General features: G+C 41.0%; 1 protein-coding gene and 1 long non-coding RNA gene across 7 annotated transcripts in view; one reads left to right on the top strand and one right to left on the bottom strand.

The window, feature by feature from the left end:
* The first annotated feature begins 105 nt into the window (after window positions 1-105).
* On the top strand, window positions 106-27470 carry LOC140468027 (uncharacterized). Its single transcript, XR_011955572.1, has 4 exons — window positions 106-342; window positions 2411-2516; window positions 8173-8337; window positions 26110-27470. It is a non-coding gene; the product is annotated as an uncharacterized lncRNA (long non-coding RNA).
* The window catches only part of smarca4a (SWI/SNF related BAF chromatin remodeling complex subunit ATPase 4a), a 106919-nt gene continuing 93454 nt past the window's right edge, over window positions 14301-27765 (bottom strand). For 2 of the 6 annotated variants that reach the window (XM_072564172.1, XM_072564174.1), the window contains 8 exons: window positions 27157-27234; window positions 25818-26036; window positions 24981-25234; window positions 23937-24045; window positions 22538-22639; window positions 18296-18425; window positions 16483-16622; window positions 14301-15129 (listed from right to left, as the gene is read on the bottom strand). In XM_072564172.1, the coding sequence (XP_072420273.1) occupies window positions 15097-15129; window positions 16483-16622; window positions 18296-18425; window positions 22538-22639; window positions 23937-24045; window positions 24981-25234; window positions 25818-26036; window positions 27157-27234 (1065 nt within the window). In that variant the 3' untranslated portion in view covers window positions 14301-15096. Of the gene's footprint in view, window positions 16623-18295; window positions 18426-22537; window positions 22640-23936; window positions 24046-24980; window positions 25235-25817; window positions 26037-27156; window positions 27235-27765 lie in introns of all 6 variants that reach the window. The other 4 variants (XM_072564173.1, XM_072564175.1, XR_011955570.1 and 1 more) reach the window with 3 other exon arrangements.

The following is a 27765-nucleotide window of genomic DNA, read 5'->3' as shown; positions in this document are numbered from 1 at the left end:
TTTAAAGGGCCACCCCCTCCCCCCACACCTTCCCGCCCACCAGCTTCCCAAGACCCCGAACAGTTCTCCCAGCATCAAGAAATAACACTTTAGTTTGATTTTGTGTGGGGGTGAGGAAGGAAAACTGCTGATGTTGAGTACGTGCACTTTTCAGAGACTCCTTTTCTTAAAAAAAAGCTAATAAATAACTTAAATCACGTACAGGACAATTAATTCAAAGAGATAATGCTCATTCCCCTTCCACTACTGTTATGTTCCTGCATCATATTAACTTTGTGCCCTTCCCTATGACTTTATCGATATTTTCGTGATCAACGAGAGTATTATACTTCTTCGGAGCAGGTAGGACTGGAACCCGGGCCGCCTGGTTTATGGGGTAGGGATGCTACCTTTGTGCTCCAATAACCCTTCTATAACTTTTTAGAATGTGTTCTTATAGTTTATACAATGATTGCTCTTGAGGTGTACTCAGTAATTCACAACCTAGGGAAGAAACAGTAAAACAAACAGTATTACTTTGAAATTAATGGATTGGTTGGACTGGACCTCCGTGTTTAACTGTACGAGATTAAGCTGACCAGTGTGTGCCATTCACAGTTTTTTTCTTTGATTTGTTTTCCTTCTGGGAGAGGAATAGAAGATTAGGGGGGTGGGCATGGGGTGGGGGGAGGTGTTCAGATGAAAAGGGGTAAAAGGGTGCGTATCTGGAGCTTAAATGCCAAGCACTAAATATAAATCTTTTGAGATGAATGGCCTGTTTCTGTGCCACACATTATATGTAATTAATCAATCATCTGTGGCTGTGTGTGGGACGGGAATGGCACTACACATCTGATGTATTTGCGGAAATAACAACCTGACAATCCAACAGACACTTAAGAAGAAGCTCCTAATATGTAGAAATGATTTTGTAATCACTGAGTTAACACACTGTTCTGGATTTTGTAACACCAACATCTTAGAAATTACAATGTCAGTCTAATTCTCCTTCACTCTCACAATATTTCAGATCAGATTAGTTTTAAAATTCCATTATCTCTGTTGCAGTGTATTATAATATTGTAAATTATTCACATTGCACAGATCCCATACTCAATTGGAGAGTGAGATGGCAAATAAATGAGATGGAAGTAAATAGAGGATTTTTTGATAGTTGTTTAGATTTGGATTAAGACCAAGTCTTCTTAGAAAAGTCAGAGTGCTTAGTCCTGGAACTGAAGCAATCTCACCCACCAAAATAGGAAGTAAACATAGCCCTAACACCTCCCAATTGGAAATAATATATAGCACTTCAACACGTCCCAAAAATATCTCAGAACACATCATATTAAATTGAAAAGCTTTGAAATGAAATTACAATTCCTGTATTTGCATGTGCAGCAACTGCATACTAAATCTGGCAAAAAGCTAGAAATGGAATTTCAGTTAGGATCTTGTGTTGTTATTGGCTTCGTTTCAGATCAACTTTAATGTTTAATGGAAGAGGCAAACTAACCCTCACCTTAATGTTTCAGGTAAAGAACTGTACTTTGGACAATGCAATGGTTCTGTGCTGGGATTCCAATGAGGACTGGTCCACAGTTTTGCCTTACAAACCTCTAAATGTGAGAGTCACTGGGTCAAGCTCAGTCATAAGAGTCTTTTCATAGGATATAAAACCCACATAAACTTTATTCTCTGAATATTCTTTTAGATTAAAGGCACAAAATAAATGCAAACTGTTAGTTGTAAATACCTTACAAGTTGAAAGTCCCAGACTGTGAGCAGAATCTTACCAGGCTCAGAGCGACATGAATTATGATGAGAACAGGGCGGGATGGCTGTCTTGATGTTGAGATCATAATGCTGCAATTTTCCTGCTTTGCTGAAGCAGCATGGTGAGATTGTCACCAGAGAGCAGCAAATTTCCAATTGATAGTTTTGCTTGTTACATGATGTGTTAAAGTCCAACTTGCCACAAATCGATATTTTACCAAATCCATCACACAACTAGCTATCAGAAAAATATGGAAAGTAGAGGAGGTTGTTGGCAGGTTCAAGTTGCCATTTGTTCCTGAAAACTCCATGTTGGACACCAAGCCAAGCACTAATATCTTGCACACTGCTTTGGCACTGGTCACATGCACCCCTGATCTGACTTGAACCCACCTCTTTGAACCCTCATAGCATATTTCAGATTCACATACAGGATGCTTCTGCACTTCACTGCTCTCAACTCAGGCTGCTGCAGCAGCCATCATTTAGTACTGCAGCAAGAATACCTTGCACTCAGGTACATCCAAGTCATAGACTGGGCCAGGGTATGTTTCTGGGCTGTTTGCTCACCTTCATAATGCTAACTCATTCTGAATCCATCTTGATGTTTACAGTATTCCTGCTGTGTGTTGCTTTGCTTTTTTCCTTCCCTCAGGTTTGTATGGTCTAACGAAATCACAAAATCGAGAGCCTTGCCACACTTGTCAGCAGGCCTTAGTCCAGTCAAAGTGGTCAATCTTCACTCAGGAGCTCCTGGAACAGTAAGTTAACGTAGACTGCAATGACCTGCTCTGGGCAGTCAGAATCAGGATCCTCTTGCTAAGAAGGTTTGAGGAGCCAAATGACAGATAACAAACTACCCATCTTGACTCTTCTTGTCCAGTTTTGTGCTGTTTTGCTTCTGGAATGAGAGACAGGGACTTATTAAGGAAGATGAAAGTGGATAGCACAATGACTACTGTCAGTGCAGTGGGGTGGTTTCATAGTGACTGCTTAGGCAGCACAGAGATGTGCAGGGTTCGTGGTGTCATTGGAGTGGGTAAGGATGAGTGGGAAGATGTTGTATACATTAATGAGAGTGGTAGAACATGAGCCTTGATGGGAGATGGGTGCATTAACAGTGACAGAGTGAGTATGAAATATTGGAGAGAAATGGTGGCACTTATGCTGGTGAAGTGGCAAAGGTCATTGACCTTCTTCCTACAGTACTGGGCATTCCTCCAGATGGCTGACATCATTTCAAATGGGTGGCAACCTCAGACCAGCCTGGGATAGACTGGTGTTATGGCATTCATTGCTGGTCTTGGGAAAATGGAGGTCCTGCCTGTGCACCACCTTGTCCATTACCCTGCCTGAAAAGCAAAGTGAGAAATGAATTGAATTGAATTAGGTTGTACTCACATGAGTACAGAGAAAAGTTTACAAGTTGCCCCTTATGGTGCCATTTTAGGTGCAAGAATCTTAGTTACAAAGCAGAAAAATAAGGAAAACAAAAGTTAGAAGTTAAGCATTACAGTCCTTGAAAAAAGTAGAAACACAAACACAGTTAACAGGATTTCTCCCTGTCTGCCATGAGTGTTTGTCAGGGTACGGTGCTGGTGCCTGGGATGCTAGGCCATTCTAGGATCTCCTGTGAGTGGTAATTGATCCATGAAGGCAAGTATAGGGCAGAAATAAGTTGTGATTCTCGCTGTAAGGGTTCAAACAACAGTTAAAGCAGCTAGTTTGGTAAGACACAGTGAGACAATCTATTTGGCCTTGTGGCAATAATCAGTCAACAAACTCGAAGAAACTAGTACTTAACCAAAAAATGGTAAGATTCTGCCCAGTATTTCTGAATTTTCTTTAATATTGAATTTAATATTTCCTCAATGACTGATTGTGATTGGTGGCATTAGGAATAAATTCTTTTAATTATTGATTTGCCCCTTCCAAATGGACTATAACAACACAGCTCTGAAATATTTCTAAAACTTTTCACCCAGTTATCTGTGACATCTCAGTCAGTGAAAGGTCTCATGGGACATCAAACTGTAATTCATCTCCAGGCTTCAGCCTATGTTAAGTTACATGAGTGATTCACTCCCTCATTGCCCAACCTTCCAATCTTGACCAAACCCATGTGTGCTGAACTTGAGCACTATCCTCTTAGTGTCAGTTGTGGCTCAGTGGGTAGCACTCTGTCTCTAAGTCAGAAGGTCATGAACCTCAGCCTAAAAATCAAGGAGTTCAATGCAGTTCTGAAGGAGTCCTGCACAACGGGGAGGTGCTGCTTTTCAGATGAAAAGTTGCAAACCAAGGCTCCATCTACTTTCTCCAGTGAACACAAAATATTCCAAGGCACTATTTCAGGGAGAACAGTGGAATTATCTCAAGGTGTCTGTATCAATATTTATATCTCAGTCAACATCATGAAAACAATTGTATGTTCATTATCACATTGCTGATTGTCATAATTTGCTGTGTGAAAATTGGCTATAACAATTCCTGCAATACAGCAGTGATCTCATTTCAATATTGTTTACATTGGCTGTAAAGTGCTTTGTGCTAGTCAGTGGTCATGAAGGGTGCTGCTATATAAATGTAAGTCTCTTTCCTTTCACTGATGAATCCCTAACTAATAATGCTTGATTGTGTTTGGTTAGATGAAATAGGAGAGGATCTCTAGAATAAAGATATCTTAGAAATAAACACTATTAAAGGATAGTGCAATGAAAAAGAAGCTGTGCAAATATTATGGTACAATCACATTGACATTTCTTTGCCCATTATTTTATTGAGGCAGTAGCGAGCGAATGAATGTAATGTGTGTGCAAAGCAATTCTGTATAATTCATATTGTGTTCCTGCATTCATTTGAACACAGTACTATTAAGCCAGAGTGCTGCTACCTTTTATTTTACACATTTGCATGATTTATTGTGAATAGTCTTTAAAATAATATCTTGTATTACATCTGACTCCTGTAAGCAATTCCAAAGTTGCCTCATCCTGACCACCAGCCATTGACCATCTCATTCATCAAAACCCCTAACCCACCTGCACAACCATGACCCATTCCCCCTCCACCATACCCAAAACTGAGCACAGAAAGATGCTCCCGTGAATTTTCTGCCATGCAGATTTCCAATGTTTAATAACCCTTGCACGATACCTTCCTGTGAGTTCTGGTTTTTTGGACTCCTCCCTCCCTTGTTATTTCCAAACACTATTTCTCAAGGCGAAAGGTTAAATTGAGCTAGCCTTATGCCCTCATCCAATCGGCTGTTAATATGTAATCTCATATGCACAAGGTTGGGTACTTGACGTGAGTGACAAATCATACGATGTTTCCTGACCTTCCCACTGTGACAGACCTTGGACTCAAACCAAGGTTTTGTTCCTCTTCTATCCAGCTGTTAGTCAACAATCACTCTAGTTGGGGTTTGGATATCACAGAGGATTTGGGCTTTGGACTAGCTTCAAGTACATTAGGGGTACCTAGCCAGCTGGAAGAACCTAGTTGCACGGGTGCATGCGTCATTTATGGATGTAGTCTTGTATTATTGACCAGTGCATGAAAGTGGTGTGTATTAGCACACACATTACAACATCAGAGCTATACTGATTGGAGCAGGTGCTATTTGGGAATCAAGAATTATAAACTCCTGTTCGCTTTCTCATCACTGGTACATCTTCATTTGCACAGTGATCAGACCAAAGCAATATAACTTCAATTAAGGATAGTTAAGGAGACTAGCCTTCAATATGTTTACCAATGTTTGATGGCTTTTGACATTTCAGTTTTTAATCATCATGCAGCTCAAGGGCAGAGAAAGTGAAATTCAGTACGACTGAAGCTGGAGTTTATTCAGTTCTCAATTAATCAGTGGCATCACAAACGACTTTTCAGATTTGTCACTGAAAACAGACAAAAGCATGAACCCAAGAGGCATCAGGTTAGCCCTGGGGGCTCTGCTGATGCTTATACACCACGTAAACACTTGTGATTTTATCGCAGTTCAGCCATTTTAAAGTTAGAAATTTCCACTGAGGGTGAGGTGAAGTCTTCTGAGGACGGATGGGGGTTGACTGCTGATGATTATGATTTATTATTACATATACTGCTTGACCTACGTATATCCAGCATTTTCTGTGTTGATATTTCAGATTTTTGGCATCTGCAGCTCTTTATCCATTATTTTATAATTTTGCTTACAAGTCACCAAGTCCAGAACTAGAGGGCATAGGTTTAGGGTGAGAGGGGAAATATTTAAAAGGGACCTAAGGGCCAACTTTTTCACGTAAAGTGTGGCGTGTGTATGGAAGGTCCTACCAGAGGAAGTGGTGGAGGCTGATACAATTACAACATTTAAAAGACGTCAGGATGGGTATATGAATAGGAAGGGTTTAGAGGGATATGGGCCAAGTGCTGGCAAATCGGACTGGATTAATTTAGGATTTCTAGTCTGCACAGATTAATTGGACCGAAGGGTCTGTTTCTGTGCTGTACATCTCTATGACTTAAATCTTCCTCTGTTCAGAACTCCATGAAAAATATGTAAATTTGTGGCAGTTCTTGGTGTCACAAGGGCTTAAGCTTTGAGGCAAGTATGGAGTATGGGGTTTGCAGTGTGGGTGTTCTGTTCTGATTCACTTCATCAGCCCATTGTATTTTTAAGCCCCACCCATTGATTTTGATTTGTGTAGAATTTAAAGAACAGGGAAGAACTGCCATTCCGAATCTGTTAAGGTCTCTTAGATTGATACAGGGGACAGTGTTTTTATGTTACACCATTGCCCAACCTTTTTCAACAAAAACGTTAAAGTTTTCAGAAAGTTCAAGTTTCTTGCGGAGTATTTATTAAATTTTAACAGCATCAGTTTGCATTTATATAGTTAATTGGTGAAACATCCCAAGGTGCTTCACATGAGGTCTATCAAACTAAATTTGGCACCCAAGTCTCGTAGGGAGATAAAAGGACAGATAAACAAAACAAAATTGGCCAAAGGGGAAGGTTTTAAGGCATGTTTTATACGAGATAAAGTCAGAAATCACATGACACCAGGTTATCGTCCAACAGGTTTACTTGAAATCACAGGTTTTCAGAGCACAGTTCCTACATCAGGCACCTCTACATTAAAGGACATTGAGAGATTTAGGGAAGGAATTCCAGACCTTAGGTTCTTCTGAGATAACACCAATGGTAGAACAAATAAAATCCAGTATATGCAAGAGGCTAGAATTAGAGGTAAGCTGAGACTTAGGAAGCGTTTACAGAGGGGAGAAAGCCATGAAGGAATATCTTAAAATCAAGGCCATGTTTAATGGGAGCAAATGTAGGATAGGAAGAGATGATGTGAGAACAGGATTTGGTACAAGTGAGGAAACTAGCAATCAGAATTTGGATGAACTAATGGTTATTTTTCATGGAGGAATCTTTTCTGAAGAGCATTTTAAAATCTTATAAAGAAACAATAATGTCTTCAAAAACTCAACAGTGGTATATACAGCAAGTATGTATTGCAACTTTAAAAATACTTTATTGGTTGATTTTGGAAAAGGGCTGTGATCCTATTTAATTTACCGCCGACAGATTTCCTGTTGCATTGCTTACAGATTTCAGATCTCTGGTCCATTTGAACCAGGGTTTAGAGTGGCAATAAGGTTGATTCTAAGCTAATCTTTGATACTGCTTGAAATTTTTTCTAATTGGCAGTTCCTCTCCTTGTTAGATCAACAATTTCATCAATTTAACACAAAGCCAGAAAAGAAGTTTTGAGATAGGTACATCGAAGTGTCTCATTATTGTAAAAGTAGGGAAACGCAATAGGAAATGTCTGACTTTGTCACTTGTTGGCTACGCATTTTGTGATGTTAAAAAAGATGATTCAGGTATGATTTTCTTTTTTTTTCCATACTGACGTCTGGAGCTCTCATACATTCACATAAATAGTTATTTTTGTCAAAGGCAGGATGAGACAGCTTAATTATCAAATCATTGAGTTCCAAGTAGCACCAGGGAGCTTTATTGCATAGTAGTAATTGTGATAGATACACAAGGACAGTAATGTACTCAGTATGGTGTTGAAGGTGGACAGATGGGAACTTGATGTTTCTATTCTTAAAAAAACTTCAAAAATATGAAACAAAACATCCCCATTTCTCTCTTGCCTTTGGTTTTGTAGCAAGAAATTTTTCTTGATGTTCACATAAATGCTATGCTAGTTCACTAAAATGTATTATGACTTAGGTAAGAGGGGAGTTGAGTCATGGTTGTTAGCTGATACTTCTATCCCAGTAAGAGAACAAAATAGTTGTTTTCTTTGACCAAACTGATATGAACAAGTCATCTACTTTTTGTACCATTCCATGCCTGCACCCAGCCTTACTTTTTATTACTGTTAAAAATCTAATTTCTAATCAATTTATTTATAGGTGTTATTGTACACCTGTGGAACAGGTGGGACTTGAACTGGGGCCTCCTGGCTCAAAAGGAACACTACCACCTCACCACAAGAGCCGTGCTCAGCCTTACTAAGGCAGGTGAATAAAATGGGTTGAGGGAATGCTGTTCCTTCCCTATTAAGAAAAACAATTACGGTAAGTATTGACAACTATTGATTGCATAATGGCAGCACTCAGCAAGAGAACCACAATCCTTCTCAAGAAAACCACCATCTTCCTTTCGGGAAATGTTCTGTGCCCATTTCAGCCCAGAGAACGTTTATAAAATACTGAAGCAGGGTATGATAAGTATATGTCCTAAAGGCCTACATAATCTGAACAGGGATTGAACTAAATCATCTGTACGGGATTAATACATATGTTGGGTATTCAGTAAAGAGTGTTTTATCTCTTAGTCCATTAAAACTTCTCCTCAATCTAAAATACTGAAGTGTATGATGTAATATACTTGAATGGGTGCAGTTGCAGCAAGGTTTGAAACTTATGTGTATCCTGGATAGAACAGGGTAATTGATCAATGTTCTTGGTTATTGGACTTAATAGGTACCCACTTCTCCAAATGTGGTGCTGTGGCAAGAGTGCACAACCTATAGGATGCACTGAAACAATTCATAAAGATTACTTCAATTTCACCTCACTCAAATGTTACCATCCAGAAGCCCACTGACAATTCCAAATTTCCCCTTCAAGTCTCTCATCTTCTTGACTTGGATAGATAGGGGAAAGTGAGAACTGCAGATGCTGGAGAGTCAGAGTCAAAAAGTGTGGTGCTGGAAAAGCACATCAGGTCAGGTAGCATTCAGCAGGAATGAGCCCTTCATCAAGAATGTTATGAGGGGGCGGGCTGAGAGATAAATAGAAGCGTGGGGATGGGGTGGGGGAAAGGTAGCTGGGAAGGCAATAGGTGGATGCAGGAGGGGGTTGGGGGTGATTGTGATAGTTTGGTGGGGAGGGTGGAGCTGATAGGTGGAAAGGAAGATCGACAGGTAATTCAAATCAACAGGTTGGTGCCAAGTTGGAGGGTTAGATCTAGGATGAGATGGGGAGAGAGGAGATTTGGAAACTAGTGAAGTCGATGTTGATGCAGTGTAGTTGAAGGGTCCCAAGGAGGAAAATGAGGCATTCTTCCTTCAGTTGTCAGGTGGCTTGGATTTGGCAGTGGAGGAAGTCCAGGACTTGCATGTCTTTGGGGGAGTGGGAGGTGGAGTTGAAGTGGTCAGCCACAGGATTGTGGGGTTGTTTGGTCCGTGTGAACCAGAGATGTTCCCTGAAATGCTCTTTGAATTGGCATCCTGTCTCCCTGATGTAGAGGAGACCACATTGAGAACAATGGACACAGTGGATGAGGGGGGTGGATGTGCAGGAAAATCTCTGCCGGATGTGAAAAGATCCTTTGGGGCCTTGGACAGTGGTGAGGGGGGGAAGTGTGGGCCCATGTTTTATAACTCTTTCGGCAGCAAGGGAAGGTGCCGGGTGTGGAGGGTAGGTTGCTAGGGGTACGGACCTAACGAGGGAATCACGGAGGGAATGGTCTCTGCGGAATATAGATAAGGGTGGGGAGGGTCTGATTGTAGGTGGCAGAAATGGCACAGGATAGTGCGTTGTATCCGGAGATTAGTGGGGTGGAAGGTAAAGACCAGGAGGGTTCAATCCTTTTTGGGGCTGGAGGGGTGGGGTTCAAGGGCTGAGTAGGTGATAGATCAATCTGGAATCTCTGACCTAATATAGCGCTATCATCCTAACAACTTGTATGTGTTTAGCATCTTTTTAGCCATAGAATAACACAGCCCATCCTGATTGTGCTGCTCCTTGCAGATATCCAATTAATCTCACTCTCTTCTTACAGCACTGTAATTTTTCTGCCTTCAAGTATTTATCCAATTCTCAGTTGAAAGTTGCTATTGACTACCACTCCTTCAAACAAGGCATTCCAGATCATAACTTTACAAAAACGTTTCATTGGTAAAAGATCCAAAAATATCAATGCTTGTGTACCTCTGGTTACTAACTCTTCTGCCCTATCAAAGAAGAAGAGTAAACAAAATTTGAATATTAAATTGTTAAAACACAAGGAGAAATGTCTAATAGCTTGGTCAAAGAAGCAGATTTTGGACAATCGTGTTAAAAAAAGTGTCGGTGAAAGTGAGGAATGCAGATGCTGGAGATCAGAGTCAAGATTAGAGTGGTGCTGGAAAAGCACAGGTCAGGCAGCATCCGAGGAACACGAAACTCGACATTTTGGGCAAAAGCCCTTCATCAGGAATGAGGGCGGAGGAAGAGGTGGGGAGTGGAGCCGGTGTAACTACAGAAAATGGACTGTTCTAAGTAGCCAACAAAGAGACAGGCATAGCTGGAACCCATGCGAGTGTCCATGGCCACCCCATTCATCTGGAGGATGTAGGAGGAATTGAAGGAGAAATTGTTAAGGACGATGACCAGTTCAGCCAAACGAATAAGAGTTTCAGTGGAAGGGTACTGGTAGGGACGTTGGGAGAGGAAGAAACGGAGGACTTGGAGGCCTTGGTCATGGCGGATGGAGGTGTAGAGGGATTGGATGTCCATGGTGAAGATGAGGCATTGGGGGCTGGGGAAATGGAAGTCTTGGAGGAGGTGGAGGGCGTGGATGGTGTCTCGAACGTATGTGGGGAGTTCCTGGACTGGGGGGGGGGGATAGGACAGTATCGAGGTAGGTGGAGATGAGTTTGGTGGGGCAGGAGCAGGCTGAGACAATGAGTCAGCCAAGGTGGTCAGGCTTGTGGATCTTGGGAAGGAGGTAGAATTGGGCGGTACAGGGTTCCCAAACTATGAGGTTGGAAGTTGTGGGTGGGAGATCTCCTGAGGTGATGAGGTTGTGTATAGTCTGGGTGATGGGGGGGGTGAGGTCATGGTTGAGGGGGCAGTAGGAGGAGGTGTCTTCGAGTTGGCGCCTGGCTTCAGCGGTTTAGAGGTCAGTTGCCAAACTATCACTGCACCCCCATTATCTGCTGGTTTGATGGTGAGGTTGGGATTGGAGCAGAGGGAGTAGCGGGCTGCAAGTTGTGAGGGTGAGAGGTTGGAGTGGGGGAGGGGGTTAGACAGGTTGAGGCGGTTAATGTCTTGGCGGCAGTTGGAAATAAAGAGATCGAGGGTGGGTAATAGGCCAGTACGGGGTGTTCAGGTGGATCGAGTCTGTTGGAGATAGGTGAAGGGGTCTTCGGAAGGTGGGCGGGGGTCCTGATTGACAAAGTAAGCTTGGAGGTGGAGGCCAGTACACTTTTAAAAAAAAAGGTGTACTGGCCTCCGTCTCCGAGCTTACTTTAAAAAAAGTGTACTGACTCTCAAGAGATGATATCCCTATAGTGATCTTGTAAGATGTCTAAAAGTTCATACATCTCTAATCTGTTGTGAAACAAAATAATAATTCTATTTCCACCCTTAACATATTAAGTCATCTAAGGATGCCAAATCCATTTGAGGAATGATTGAATCTGGATAATCAGTAAGATCCAGCACATGTAAGCCAGGTCTTAGAGATCTTAACAGTACTGCCCTATCAATAAATTTCTATAAACACTCTGTAACTCTATAACAGTCCTTACTCTATATGGCCATAGAATGGTTACAGCACTAAAGGAGGTTATTCAGCCTGTGTTGGATCCCTGCACATATACCACATACATCTTTTACTAGGAGCTAGCTATGTTGTCAGGATTAGCTCTGCCCTGGATATTTCAGTCTTCACTACTCACACAAAACCTACATCTACATCAGATCAGAATTTAGGAGTTATACTTGAAATCTAAAGATGGAAAATGATTGGGACATCAGGATGAGAATCAAATTTTAGCTAAACTGCAGGGCACAAGTATATTTTGTCTTCTGGCCAGTGACCAATAAAAACTTTGAGCAATATTGCAAATAACTTACCACGCAGAAATAGACTGTTTGGCTCACCTGATTTACTCGAGGAGAAAGTGAGGACTGCAGGTCAGAGTCGAGAGTATGGTGTTGGAAAAGCACGGCAGGTCAGGCAGCATCTGAGGAGCAGGAGAATCGACATTTCAGGCATCAGACCTGCTTCATTCCTGATGAAGGGCTTATGCCCAAAATGTTGATTCTTCTGCTCCTCAAATACTGTCTGACCTGCTGCACTTTTCCAGCACCATGCTCTCGACTAATGATAGGCTCACCCCAGTCCGCTTTCAATCTATTTTGTCTAACCCTAACTGCATATCTTTCTATTCTGTTTTCCCTCATTTTTGGTTTCTTCGTGTGTTTGGAGTTCCTCCTGAATTCTTATTGGAATTATTAAAGACCACTGTTAGACTTTGTACACATCAGTGGTCCTTAATAATTCCAATAAAGAATTGTACCCTCTAAAAAAAACACAATGTAATTGTAGACCTCTATCGTGTTCTCTCTTTCTTGACATGGATAACCTTCAAGTTATTGTACTTTTTTTTGCACTATTTCTATATAATTTTGGTAAGACAGAGGGGAAAACTGTGCACAGTATTATAAGTTTGGATATATGGCAGCAGTGTCAGCCAGTGAAAATACTTAAGATAACTTCATTTCCACATTTTGGTCCTGAAAATTATCATCTAACAAAATAACTTTGAAGTGCAGTCACTCTTGTAGTGTAGGAGATTCTCAGCAAGAACCAGATAATCTGTTTTAATGCTGACTGGGACAGATAGGGAAAGAAAGAAGTGAGTAAGAAACTACTTGGCAATCATCTCAATACACTATGAGGCTTGCAGCAAAGAGGGGCAGTTCAGTTTGTGATTATAGGTCCACATATGTACATTAGCACTGTTTTGATTCTACAGACACAATTCAAATGCTTAATGCTATTTAGATTTTTTTTAATGTATCTACCATTTAGATTTTACTCCATGAAAGTTTAATTGAATACAACATTCCCCTCGGATACAAATTATGGAAATCAGCTCAAAATATCCAACTTTACTCATTAATTAGATTCTGGAGTCAATATATATTCTTTTGCCACATTCCCAGGATAAGGAAGCCTTCTCTGCTTTCCTCTCTTGCATTACATTTCACTGGACCCATCTTCATCCATTACTTTTCACCATGCAATTTACCTATTCCTTTACCATCAGTTGTCTTAAAACTTCTTTACCCTGGCTCTGTATTTCTTCAACTGTTGTTCATCTCTGAATCTTATCCAGTTTCAATAAAACATAATTGACCTGAAATGTTAAATTTGTTTCTTTGTCTACAAGTGATGCCTAAACCTGAGTAATTGCCAGCATGTGTTTCAATTTTCCAAAATTCACTTTTGTCTTTCCATTTGAAGGCTCTAAGTCTCCATCTCTATTACAGCCCAAAGGAGACTGGCATAATATAAATGGACAGAGTGTACAATACTGAGACCATTAGTCAGAGACAGGGAGAGAGCAAACTGTGAGCCTCTTTTTCAGAGGTGTTATCTTAAGACCCAATTTGTCCAATGCATTTTTTACTGACTTTCCATCTTGCATACTCTGTAAGCTCATCCAAGACTCTTGTCCATATCTTTACTTGCAGCTTTCATTCACTCATCACCCTTATACTCAGACTGAGAATGCACTGACCTACACTGCTTCCTGATCCACTAATACTCGATTTTGAAATTCTTATCTTTGTTTCAATTCCCTCCTTAGCCTCAATCTTCCCTATCTCTATATCCACCTCCAATTTTACAACCCTTTTGATATCACAATGCTCCTCTAATTCTGGCCTCTTGGATAGCCCTGATATTCACAGCTCAGTTTCTAGCAATGCCTTCAAATGTCTAAACTGTAATCTTTGGAATTCCCTTCCTAAATGTCTTCAGCTTTGTTTCTTCCTTTAAGAGAATCCTTAATACTTAGCTCTTTGACCACATTTTTGATTACCTTAATTTTTCCTTCCATGAACCTATTTCAAACCTGTTTTGATAATGACTCCTGTCAAGTGTCGTGGGAACATTAAAATCTCCTGGACAATCATAGCTGCTAACCTTACCTGAGCTTGAAGGAAGCTGCATGTGACTACACTTTTATTTCAAGTAATAGTAATGTTATTATACACGCAAGTTTCTGTTAAAGTAAAAGGCAAACATACACACAAGCCACAGTCAAGTAATTATTTTATTGTAGTCCAGTGATAATGACAGTACAGAATTCCCTTGCAGTCAGCAAAGGGGGAAGTTTTGACCTGTTTAAAATACAGTATAGTAATGGGAGTGAACTCCTACACAATGCTTACACAAGTCACAATACAATGAGGCAAGGACTGCATGTGACTGACTGCGTTCGCACGGAGAAAGGAAACAAATGTCTAGAAAAATCAAGTATTCCCAAAATCACGAGCTTTTGTTCTTTTCCTGGTCAGACTTCAAGTTGTCATTTGTTGTGCAGAATGCAGTGCACCATCCAGCAATAAGTTAACTCACAGGTAAGTGTCACAGTCCATGATTCCACTCTGTTTGGTTAATTTAATTAATGTAACGATTAACCAAACAAGTTATATTTACACAGTGTGAGGAAACTCAGCAGGAGATGAAAAGTAGGGGGTTTGGTTTGAGGGGAAGTGGAGGGGTGGTAGGAATTAGATTGTGGGATACCTGCAGTTAGCAGCTGTGTTCTTGACAGAATTAATGCTTTTGCACAAAAATAATGCCAGTTTGGAAAAGCTCCATTTCAATAATGCCACTGTGAACATGACTGGCTTCAACATGGCGAGACACTAAGTTGATAATCCTACATGCCTTCTCCTCTCCAGCTGTAAATATACAAGTTCACATTGTGTACTAAAAACGTAAACTACACTGCTAGCCAGACACAGGTATGAGAACATCGCACAGTCACTTTCTGAAGGATGGACAAAGCCCCAGTGTAGATTCCGACATAGAATGTTATCCTGAGATTAATCTTCTTCGCTACCAGTTCCTGACCGTTCCTGAAAAGGCACAAGAACAAACAAAATAATAAGAATATAAGAAATAGGAGCAGGAGTAGGCCATTTGGCCCCTCTAGCCTGCTCCACCATTCAATAAGATCATGGCTGATCTTCTACCTCACCTCCGGTTTCCCACACTAACCTATATTTCTTAATTCCCTCAGTACCCAACATCTATTCTTGTCTTGAATGTACTCAATGACTGTGCATCCTCAGCTCTCTGGGGTAAAGAATTTCAATGATTAACAACTCTTTCACCACAGTCCTAAAATGCAGCCTGTTGTCTTGAGACCATGACCTCTAGTTCTGGTCTCCCCAGCTAGAGGAAACATTATCCCAGCATCTACCCTGTTAAACCCATTAAGAATTTTATATATTTCAATGAGATCACTGCTAACTCTTCTAAATTCTAGGGAATATAGGTCTAGTCTACTCAAATTCTCATGGTCTAAAAACTTAATGTTCCATCTCCATTCCAGCCCAGTTCCTTTAGTTCTCCTTTCTAGTGCAGCAATCCAGCTGACATTTTGCCACATTTGAAATTCACTTGATAAATCTAGTGACAACATACAGACAAACAATTGTGATCATTTATATAATTCCAATTGTACAGCTTTTGATTTCTTGACATTTCTCCTCCCGATACACCTCCCTTCTCACCTTTTCCGACAACTACTCTTGTTGGCACTGGCGACTATTGTTACTTTACCTAATTGCCTGTTGTTCATATGCAAGCCTCATTAAGTATCTGGAGAAGGTATTTGACCATGATGAGATTGCCATAGCCAAGCCTGGTCCTATTCTCACCTAACGTTCATATATGTGTGGTTTCCAGTAGGTATTTCTAGATAGTGATCAGAAGTGCGAAGCCCAGCTAATTTCACTGTTCCCTGGTTCTGGAAACAGAAAAATCAATTGTTGCACCCAGAGATTCACACTGGCCAATAAAATGCCAGAGTAAATTGATAAAAATAGATTTGTAGATAAAGGAGGCACAGCAGCTTCTTATTGCAGAGGTAGGATGTGAGTTCCAGATCTCAGGCTGGTAACTGCGGGGACAAGGGTGGAAATAGGGAGGTGAGGGGAGGGTGGAACACATAGGCAGTTTTTGTCCTTCTAATATTGCATGGTGCAGTGCAGTTTGTATAAAAAGCACAAGAAAATTGTTAACTGTAGCTGGTGAATTAAATGGCAGGCAGCTGCAGGTCTCAAAAGCTACAACTTTGAATGCATGAGGTCAACATGGAGGAGGGGGCTATTGGCCACCCAATACTGGAGATCCCGTGTCACTGGCTTTAACACAACTTTGTACAATGTAAATACTGAATAACGGGCTCAGGTACTGGGTCCCACCTCATCCACTTCCTCCTCTGTATCATCATCGCTTACAACAGGTTTGGATTTAGAGGCACGACTGGAGCGTTTGCGCCCTTTCACTCGATCCTGGCTCTTCTCCTTTCGGCCTAGCTTAATTTTCACTTTCACTGAACGAGCTGAGAGAGAAAAAAAGAGATGGATCAGAAAGATGGACATAATCCAAGTTCATCTGCTCTCATTATAACCAGAGCAGTGCAGTAATTGGAGCCAGAATGTGTTCATATCACTCTGGCTATCCTCATTTCTTAATTTAGTAAGCAGAATCAAAATTTACTCAGTCAACTCAAGTACGTTCCCTTGAACCTGCATGTGTTCATTCATTTAGTCAATCAGGATATGTTTCCTTGATCCAGTGCATTATCAAACAAATTAGGAATAGAAATAGGTCATTTGCTATTCAATAAGATAATGGTTATCTGACTATTTCAGATTCTTGCCTCACCCAATAATCGTTTATCCCTTTCTTATCAAGAATCTATCCATCTTTACCTTAAAAATATTCAGTGTTTGCTCCTACTTTCTTTTGAGGACGAGAGTTCCAAACATTCACAATCCTCTTTGAGAAGATATTTCTCCTCATCTTTGTCTTATTTTTAAACTGTGTCCGCTAATTCTAAATTCTCCCACAAAAAAAGTCCTTTCCACATCCAACCTGTCATGACCCCTCAGGATCTTAGATGTTTCAAATAAAGCACTTCTTACTCTTTTAAACTCTAGTGAATACAAGCATAGCCTGTCCAAACTTTCTTTTTAAAGCAACCCATTTACTTCCTTCCTTATATAGGGCGACCAATAGTCCATAATATTGTCTACATGATACTCAAGATGTGGTATCACCAACACCCTTTATAAGTGAAACATAATTTAGGAATATTATAATTGCTGTTACCTAGGGATGTCTTTTCTATGAGGTTATTAATTAATCCTATGTTATTGCATTATACAAGATCTAGTATAGCTCTCTGTGGTTGGCTTCAGAATGTAATGTTCAAAGAAACCATCTTGAGTATGTTCGATGAACTCATAATCTAGGCTATGTTTGCCCTTCTGTTCCCTCAACTCAAGGATGTTCCCTTGATCCTGAGCAAGCTCATTCTCTAGTTGCTTTGTAAGATGCAGTTCATAAGCATATGTCTCACATTAAGGCCCTATTTAGACAGATCATCATTTCAGTCTGCCTCTTCCCCTGTGGATCCTTCACTGGTGGAGAGCAGCTAGGGCGCTTTCCCCATAGTGACAAGGTAGTCAAAAGCTGGCTAACAGATTAACTGGACAGAAGCAAATGTGATGTGAGGAAAACTTCATGCAGCGAGTGGTTAGGTTCTGGGATGCACAGCCTGAGAAAATGGTGGAAGCAGGTTCAACTGCAGCTTTTTAAAGAGAGTAAACTGTTATCTGAAAAGGAAGAATGTGCAAGGTTGTGTGAAGGCGGCACGAGGTAAGTTGCTTAGTCAAAAAGCCAGTGCTTTGGGCCAAATAGCCTTTATGTCATAAAAATTCTTTTATTTTGAGAAAGTAAAAAGCTTGTATGTTCACCCTACAGTGAGTCAATGGTTTTAAAAAAAGTGAATGCAACACATTCCTGACCATTATTTACATAAATTTGGCAGTTACAGAATTCTAACCCCTTTGCTGTCCATTCTCATGTCCCCAGCACAAAATAATTTCACAGAAATCGACCTGAAAGATTTTGAGGGAATGGAGGGAATCTAACATGAATGTCAGGATTGGAAATTCTAAAATAAAACTCTCAGGACAAAATGAAAACAGTGCTCTCCACAAGTCTTACATTCTGACTCCGATCCTTCCTCCTCCTCCTCCTCTCCTTCCTCACTATCATCTTCACTATCTTCCTCCTTCTCGATTTTCTGTCGTACGCTGGTAAAAACAGACTGAAGTACAATTGAATCCTCATAGATCTAGGAGTACAAGAGAGGGTGTGTTTAACTGCAGATACATTGGCAACACAATCAATCAGGGATGCATAGCACAGGCTGAAAGATCAGACAAAGGTTCTGCACCAGTGTTATCCACCCTTTTTGCACAAGGGGTTCCACATTTAATTTTTTCTGTCACTGGAAGGGAATGCATGGTGGTGGTGTTTGGGTGAACAAATTTCAGAAAAATAAGCTTTGACACAGTACTAAACAGACAATTCCAAAGCAATAAATTGATAATTTAAATGACTTATCAATACAAGATAAAAGGGATAATAAAAATGTGTCAAACAACAGGGCTAACTAATACAAACTTGTTGTTTGGGCTATTGTGGCCGCACTTAATTTGAATACCACCAGCATGTGCAGTAACAAATGCACAAACACGAGAACACAGTGGTGTAGTCTAATGCGAGTGCAGTCTAGTGGCCCTTTAACTGAGACAGGATCAGTACAGTGTTAGAAATAGCTTTTAAACCTGAGCTGCAGCAAGATAATGTGTATGTATACTAGCAGCAACAAAATGCATAATCTGGCACATCAGCCTAAATCATGTTTTTTATAATACAAGCTGCAATATCGCTATATTCTATGTATGAAATACACCTGATGCAATATACAGTATATTGTGATGTTGACTATAGAAATTGGAGGAATAGAAATATAGTGTTTTTTTATTGACCAGCTGTTTATACCTGCCCATGCACACACCAATGGCCATTTTGATTAAGAATCAGAGCTTGAGAGAAAGTTACAGATTAGGTCCCAAGTCGTCATCACCAGGGACCTGGGCAGAGACCAGGGTTAAGAAATTGAGGTAAATAAGCACTGACCTTGGTTCACCTCTGATGGCATGTACATCTGAGCTGGGTACAATAGAATTCATTCAAAACTCGAGCTAATTGTGACTAAGGTTTTCTAGGTGTGTTTGGCTTAGTCTCACTCACTTACTCACTGAAGCATTCCAGCATCACATTCCTGATGGTCCTCACAATTCTCATTCCTTTAATCCCACCAGCCCACCTGACTAATTTTCACCTCTATGACTGCCTGACTCTCATTCCCAAATTCTTATTTGTGCTACCCTTCCTGTGCACACTCGCCAACCTTGACAGCTTGCCCAACTCTCATCCCTATTCCCTCTCCTGACGGCCTATTGAACTCCCATTCTACTGACTCTCCTCACCCTCATTCTGAAAGATAGCCAACCCAACGACCCTAGTCAACTGTATTCTTCTCCTCCCTCAAACATTGGCCTTCTATTCCTACTGCCTCCTGTGGTCTGACTCATTCCTAAACCTAAAACCCTTAATACCCCCGTGTATACATTGTGATTTCAGGCTCAAGTGAGTGAAACTAATCACGTTATGCCATTTGTTGCTCCTCCAATCACCGTATTTTTCTCTGTCACAATTGTGGCTGATAAGCAAAGAACCAGTCTCTGATTCCAGGAGATGCTCATTGCAAAAGTCTCAATTACCCTTCCATTTTGAACATGGTTGCTGGCACGTAGGACACTTCCATAGGCTACTTTGTTGCCAACACGCTGCCTGTTGGATAAGCCCATTTTTGGTTTTCCCTTCTGGCTTAGGAAAGGCATTTTCAACAAGCCTTAATTAGGAAATGTAATAAGTGTTGGCGGGGTAATTTGTGCAATGAGCAGTTGATGGCTTAACAGATTCTGTTGTGTCACAGGGCTCAAATGGGAAGTCTTCACTAACTATCTCTGCAGTGTTCAGGAATGCTAATTTCTGAAAAGGCCAATCAGTGGATAAACTGCACTGGATTACAAACAAAGATCGCACAGTGATAGAAAACAAAGGTATAGAGCAGAAAAATCAGGAAGTTCTATTAAACTGTTATATGTCACCAGTTGGGCCTCAGCTGGAGTATTGTATCCTAATCTGGGCACAACACTGTGCAGAGGGGAAATACCAAAATTCAATTAAAAGAGAGGTTAGGATTACTTTCCCTCGAAAAGGTTAAGGGGAGATGTAATAGAATTGTCCATGGATAGATAAAGAAAAACTATTTCTAGTGACAAGACATTCAGTAAACAGAAGAAGTATACTTTAGACAATTTTGAAAAAATCCTTTTGGGTGGTCATAAGACATTTTTTAAAAATGCAATGAGTTATGATGATCTGGAATGCATCAGCTTAAAAAATGGCTTTTGATAAGGTTCCATACTGAAAGGTGGTCAACAAAATTAGAGTTAGCGAGTTTTGAGAAGATTTGTAGCTCAGGTTGAGGTTCTACATGTAGGTTTCTTAATTGAGCTGGAAGGTTGGTTTTCAGACTTTTCCTCACCATACAAGGTAACATCATCAGTGAGCTTCTGGATGAAGTACTGGTGGCATGGCCCAACTTTTATTTATGTCTTTAGATTTTCTTGGGTTGGTGATGTCATTTCCTGTGGTGACATCACCTCGTGTGGTGACATAATTTCCTGTGGTGACATAATTTCCCATTCTTTTTCTCAGGGGGTGGCAAATGGGATCCACGTCAATGTGTTTGTTGATAGAGTTCCGGTTGGAATGCTAGTGGCTAGATACATGAACATCAGTGAGCCACAAAAAGACATGACCCACTCTCATTAGTATCCTTGCATACAGATGAGGAAGGACACCACTTCAACTGGGACAACATATCCATCCTAGGACAAGCCAAACAGAGAGACGTACGAGAATTCCTAGAAGCACGGCATTTCAAGCGGAACTCTATCAACAAACACATTGACTTGGATCTCATTTACCACCTCCTGAGAAAAAGAACAGGAAATGACATCACCACATGAGATGACATCATCACAGTAAATGACATCATCAACCCAAGGAAACCTAACCACAAATATAGAAAGCGGACCATGCCACCAGTGTTTCATCCGGAGGCTCACTGATTATGTTACCTAGAATGGTGATGAAACGTCTGAAAACAAACCTTCCAGCTCAGCAAACAAACTTACATCCAAAATTAGAGTGCATGGGATTAGAAGAAATTTATAGGATGGTTTGAGCATTTAATCAGATAAACGCAGAGAGTAGAAGTAGGGATCAATTCTCAGGAATCGCAGGTAGATGGCTAGTACCAGGATCAGACTTGGGTCTCAGCTGATCAAGAACCAATTATACTATTTTCATATTGCTGATGACACAAAGCTAGGTGGGAATAAAAGTTGTGAGGAAGACCTGACAGGTTAAGTGAATGGGTAAAAACATGGCAGATGGAATATAATAGGAATCAGTGTGAAGTTATCCACTTCTTGAAAGAAAACATATAAAGTTGGAATATTTTAAAAATATTTTTTAATGAGTGACACGCAGGTGCAGCAAATGTTATGTTGGCCTTCAACGCAAGGGGATTTGAATAAAGGAGTAAAGATGTTCTGCTACAATTGTTCAGAGCCTGGATGAGAATACAGCTGGAACATTATGTAAAGTTTGGTCTAAGGAAGGATATACTTTTATACAGAAAATTCAATGGACATTCATTAGACTAATCATGGCAGTAATGTTTCTGATATTGAAGATACTGGGCCAATATTTTCCAGAGTTTAAAGGAATGAGAGATGACCACTTTCCAACTAACAAAATTCTTATAGGGCATGATAGGGTGTATGTGGATAGTATGTTTCCTTTGGGTTGTATATTTAGAACTAGAGGATGAAGGCTCAGAGACTCGGTCAGCTTTGGGGTAACAGGAGGTTGTTGCAGATTGTCAGGTCTGGAGGGTGTTATGGGTGAGTCAGGTTCAAATGAATACATACCCAGGATTGGACCAAAGGGTCTGTTTCCATGCTGTACATCTGTGTGACTCTATGACTATAAGTGTGGCCGGTTTTTATCCCTTCTACATCAAGGAATATGTAGATAGCATATGAAAGTGGTGCTGAATTAAATGATCAGCTATGATCTAACTGAATGGTGGAGCTGGCTCAATGGGCTGAATGGCTTGCACCTCCTCTTATGTTCCCAGACAGGAGGGGAGCAAGACTAACGGACTCTTTTTCAAAAATACAGCACAGACATGATGGGCCGAGTAACCGTCTTTTGTATTGTATGATTATATGATTTCAAACTTTTTCAGTTACCCACCAGTGATCCCTCCAGGTTGTAGGCCTGTGCATTCTGACATAGCAACATCACATCTCTTTCTAGGTCATTGAGGCTACGGTACTTGTGATTACGGATCCGTTCCTATTAAGAGAAAGATAACAGCTCATCTACCAGCAGAACTTTTTCAAATCTAAATCATTCTTCCAGGAATGTGTAGTGACCCTAATTAGTGCCTCCTGTTACTTAGAATGGTTTATAACATAGAAGTTGGCTGGGGTTTTCTGATCATCTGCTGTCTGAGACGCACGGATCAGTTTGAAGAAACAAAATGCTCCAAATACACACAAAGGAAGGAAGAGCAGACAGGGTCAGCGATTTTCTAAAGAGCACACTTCCCATCAACCAAGCGTTGAGTGATTCTCAGTTCAACAGGACAGAAACTTTAACCAAGGCCATGACCACAGAAGGTGACAGCAAATGTTCTGGTAATGAAAGAAAGCATTAAGGGATTCAGGGGCACATATACTGGGTCCTATTTTATTGCCCTGTTCAAGTACCTACACATTGAGATATTGGGTACCAGTGTACTGGGTTATATATCATCAGACAGGGGTATAGTCTATTAGACTGTGCCACGTTCCAACAGACTGAGGAGCATGGAATTACTATGTATCAACAGACAGGGCATGGGCATTTGGACTGTGCCACATATTGTCAGACTGGAGCAAAGGGCTATATTGATCTGTGCTATGTACAACCACACTGCAGCATGGACCATTGGACTGTGTTGTGGACCATCACACTGGGGCATGGACTATTGGACTGTGCCATGGATTAACATACTGGGGCATGGACATTAGGCTTGTGCATGTACCATTTAATATTTTCACCTACTCTTCCTTAACCTGGCTGCTTCATTTGCCACTTTATGTGTAGCATTACTACAGACTGGCAACCACCATCTATGAAAGGATCAGTGATGGACAGAAGAGTATTTTTTAAAAACTCTAGAACAGTCCATGTAACAAAAGGATTCATTCATAGGATGTGAGTATCACTAGCTAAGCTAGTAATTTTTGCCCATCCCTATTGCCCAGAGAGCAGTTAAGAGTCAACCACATTGCTGTGAGCCTGGAGTCACATGTTGGCCCAGGTGAGGCTGGCAGATTTCCTTCCCGAAAGATATTAGTGAACCGGATAGGTTTTTATGACAATCAACAATGGTTACATTAAACTAGCTTTTTATTCCAGATTTAGTTTTGTTATTGAATTCAAGTTTCACCATCTTCCATGGTGTTTTTCAAACCCATGTCCTCAGAACATTAGTCTGGACCTCTGGATTATTAGACCAGTGACACTACCATTATACTCCTTGCAAATGTTTAAATTCTCTTGACACAGTACTGCTGTGCAAATAGTCGCACAGGAGCAAGTGTACCTTTATCTTCCGGAAGTCGACAGGTTTGCGGATGAGTTCATAGTACTCTGGAAGCTCCTTGCGAGATGGAAGTTGAATGAAGACTTCACTGAGCTGTCGGCCAGTACTGCTTTAAAACAAAAAAAATGTCGATTACCAGTTGTTCACGGCACAGAAGGAGTAATGTGTGAGATATACACTGCTGTTGTCTGCTGATGCGACATAATCTTAGCATAACACTGCCATTTCACCCTAAATAAAACACAAGCTAACCAGCTTTTAGCAGTTAACAAGCGGACTCTTGTTTTAATACCTCTTCGACTTGCAGATTTCAGAATCTTGATCTTCAGCTTTGAGAAGGTATGATGCAAAATAGAATCATAGCATTCTGCAGCATTTAGAGAGGACATTCAATCCATCGTGCCTGTGCCAGGTCTTTGAAAGGTATCCAGTGAATCCAATTCCCCTTTTTTTTCCCCCATAACTGTGAAATCTTCTGCCATTCAAGTATTTATTTGACTCTCTTTTGAAAATTATTGCTGAATTTGTTTCCAGCACTCTTTCTAGACCATGATAACATGCTGCTAATAAATCGGCTTAGTTTACTACTGGTTCTTTTGTGAATTATCTTGAAACTGTGTATTCTAGAATGATAAATGGTGTGGTACTGAGCTGTATACAGAGGAGCAGTTCCCAAGCTACATCACTGGATTGTTTATTTCTTGCAACTAACCCAAGACAACTATTGGTATACTGCCTGCACTATGACCTTAGTGCTACCTTGGTTAAGGAGGTAGAAGAGGCAACAGTCTCCTTGATCTCACTTGCTCTGTCCATTTTTCATATTAATTCATGGGATGTAGACATCACTGGTCAGCATTTGATGTCCATTTCTAAATTACCATTGCAATAGTGGTGGTGAGCTGCTTTCTTGAAATGTTGCATTCCTTGGGGTGGAGATACACCAATAGTGCTGTCAGTAATGAGTTTCAGGATTTTGACCCAGTGACCATCTTACATTTTCAAGCAGACCTCTCACTAATCCTTAGTAATCCTTTCACTAACCTGTCCTTGTATTTGATCACTGCATCTACAGTTTTCTTCATTTTTTTGGTGAGGTTTGGGGGGTTTGGTGATAATTTTTCAGCTGGTGGCCGCCCACGCTTTTTTTTCTTCTTTTCATCATCATCCTTGTCCCGGCTGCTACGCGTACTCGTGGTTGCCATGACCAACGGTGGGTCGACATCTCTCTTTCGTTTGCGGGCTTTTTTCTGACGAACCTCTTCTTCAATCTCCTCAAGGTTGCCCTCTTCTATGGCCTGTTGGGAGAGAAAGAATCACAATGAAACCCATCCTTTTTGGTACTTTACTCAGCCAGTCAACCTGTGGTATGTAGGTGTATGTGCAATCCTGGTGTGATGGGGTAGATGAGGGAATTCCAGAAGGGCTGTTTCTAATATGGAATTTCAACAATAGGCACAGTTGTTAACTCATTCCTGCCTGATGTCATTAAACATAACCACCAAATACTTCTATGACTAAATAAATATATTGAATTAGCTTATTTGGACATGTTGTGTGACATTCCAACACAGATGGGACTTGAACCCAGGTCTTCTGGTCCAGAGGGAGTTGGCTGAACTTACTTTGTCTGGCCTACATGTGACTCCAGACCCACAGTAATGGGGTTAAATGATCTTTGAAATGGCCAAGCAAGCCAGTTAGTTCAAGGGCAATCAGCATAGACAGAAAATACTGGCCTTGCCACAGTCTATGCAAGAATTTTAAAAAGCTGCTTGGAGGGATTTATCCCCTGGGAGATGGTGCTATATTCAGCCTGTGTTGTTTATGTGTAAAAACACCCAATGATTGGGCTGCATTCCCACGCACTCACACTCCTACCTTGAGCCACTGTTTCTCGGTTAAAGAGTCGCTGTAGTCCACCTCCTTGCGCTGCCGCGAGCCTCGGCCAAACATTTTCTCCTCTTCCTCCTCACATGTCAGCCTTTCCACCTCAGCATCATCTTTCAAGATCCAGTTTGGAAGCTCATCTTCCTCCATTAACCGTGGTTTCCGCTTTGGGTTTCTGGCCTCTTCGCGACGGCGGTCCAAATCCATCCGCTAAACCGAGCGAGAGAGAGATAACTTGAAGGGTCTTCTATGCTTACATTCCCTTTGTCTTTTGGGTTTACAGCTGAATGGGACCTCCAGTGCCTGCTGAATCACACATTGGTCTGCCTGACACTCCAGCAGGAAGACTAAACTCAGTGACCCAGCTCCCACTCCTTTGGGATTTCTCCTGCTGCTGAGGGACATCTGCTAAGACTGTGATCCAGCATGAGGGCTCCCATGTTGAAGAAAAAGGTCACACCTTCCCAACAAAAGATTGAATGAACATCTACTTTAAAATGCCCTTCACAAGCTTGAGAAGTATCAAAGCTCTTTGCAGCCAATGAAATACTTATAAGTTGCACAAAGCAAGCTCCCACAAGCATTATTGGTGCTAACAATGAAATCATCTATTTTAATTTTGCTGTTCAAGGTTTAACTATTGCCCCAACACATTGGAAAGTACTCCCTCCTATTATTCTTTGAATGTTGCCTTGGGACTTTTAACGCTCATCTGAGAGGTTCTCGGTTTAATGGCTCAGCACCTCCAATACTGCAGCACTTCCTGTGTCTGCACAGAAATATTAGCCAAGACTTTTGGACTCTGTTTTATGGATTGGGACTTGAACTCACTGAGTCTCTGATTTAGAGGTGAGAATGCTCCTCCTGAGCCACGGTGACATTACATTGTGCTCCGACAGGTAACGACAGAAATTATTAAACGACCAAACCATGTGGATCTAAAGGTCCTACCTTCTGTACAGAGTCAATTCATTTCAGTTTGTATAGGGCTCAATACCCTGGATTTGGGTGGTGGGGAATAAATCAGATAGGGCTTCTTACATCACTACTCAGAAGTTCACATTGAAAGTTCATCTGTCAACATTGGCCTGGCACATATTGAGCCAGCTATGACGAATTCCAAAGTTGAATATGTGGTTAACACTGACTAGGTTCATACATGAGGCAAGACTACTTAATCTAATAATCTGGAGGCCTTAAAGGCCATTGGAAACTAAATCAACAGGAGTCAGGGTCTACAGTATAGGAGAGTAGAAAGAAATCAGGGTAAAAAGACAATGATGCAGTTTTAAGTAGAAAACGTATTGCTTGTGTTTTTGTCATGACATACCATGAAGAGGTCGAATTCCTCTTCGTGTCTGGCTATCATTTGATTCACTGTCTCATCATCGGGAACTTCATCTTCTTCCTATAAACAAACAGATAGCGGGTTAAATGTTGCGATGGTGGATTCAATGGGCTGAGGTACAATCCAACAAATTCTCTCTGCAACATGAATATTCTAAATGGTTCTGTGTTTAACTGTTGTTGTTCTTGAGAAGGGGAGGGAAGTACAATGCACAAACCAGAGAATTCTCAAATACAGGTTGAGAGCTTGATAGCCCACATCCCATTGTGAGTCCCAAGATTTGGTCTGCCTGCTGACAGGTGATGCAGAGTCAAGACTGAGCCATTTGGTTCAGTGAGAAGCATCAGGCTGTCAAAAACCAACCATCAAGATACAGTGCATAATACGTACAAGGGACAAAGTAAGAAAAGGGAATAACTAAAACTGGCATGTTACTAATTGAATCCAAATTCTTTCCATTTTTAAAAAATGGACACAGCATATTTAATCAGACTTTGTGAGTAACCAAAGTTACCACTCCAAGTAACGGGCTATAAACTAGAAGTCAGTGCCAACTGCAATCTGGTTCAAGCGGCTAATCACTATGAGATT

The sequence above is a fragment of the Chiloscyllium punctatum genome, chromosome 46, assembly GCF_047496795.1.
Source record: "Chiloscyllium punctatum isolate Juve2018m chromosome 46, sChiPun1.3, whole genome shotgun sequence".
In the NCBI taxonomy this organism is placed as follows: domain Eukaryota; kingdom Metazoa; phylum Chordata; class Chondrichthyes; order Orectolobiformes; family Hemiscylliidae; genus Chiloscyllium; species Chiloscyllium punctatum.
The sequence above is the reverse complement of the archived record's forward strand: the minus strand, read 5'-3'. Positions and strand labels throughout refer to the sequence as shown.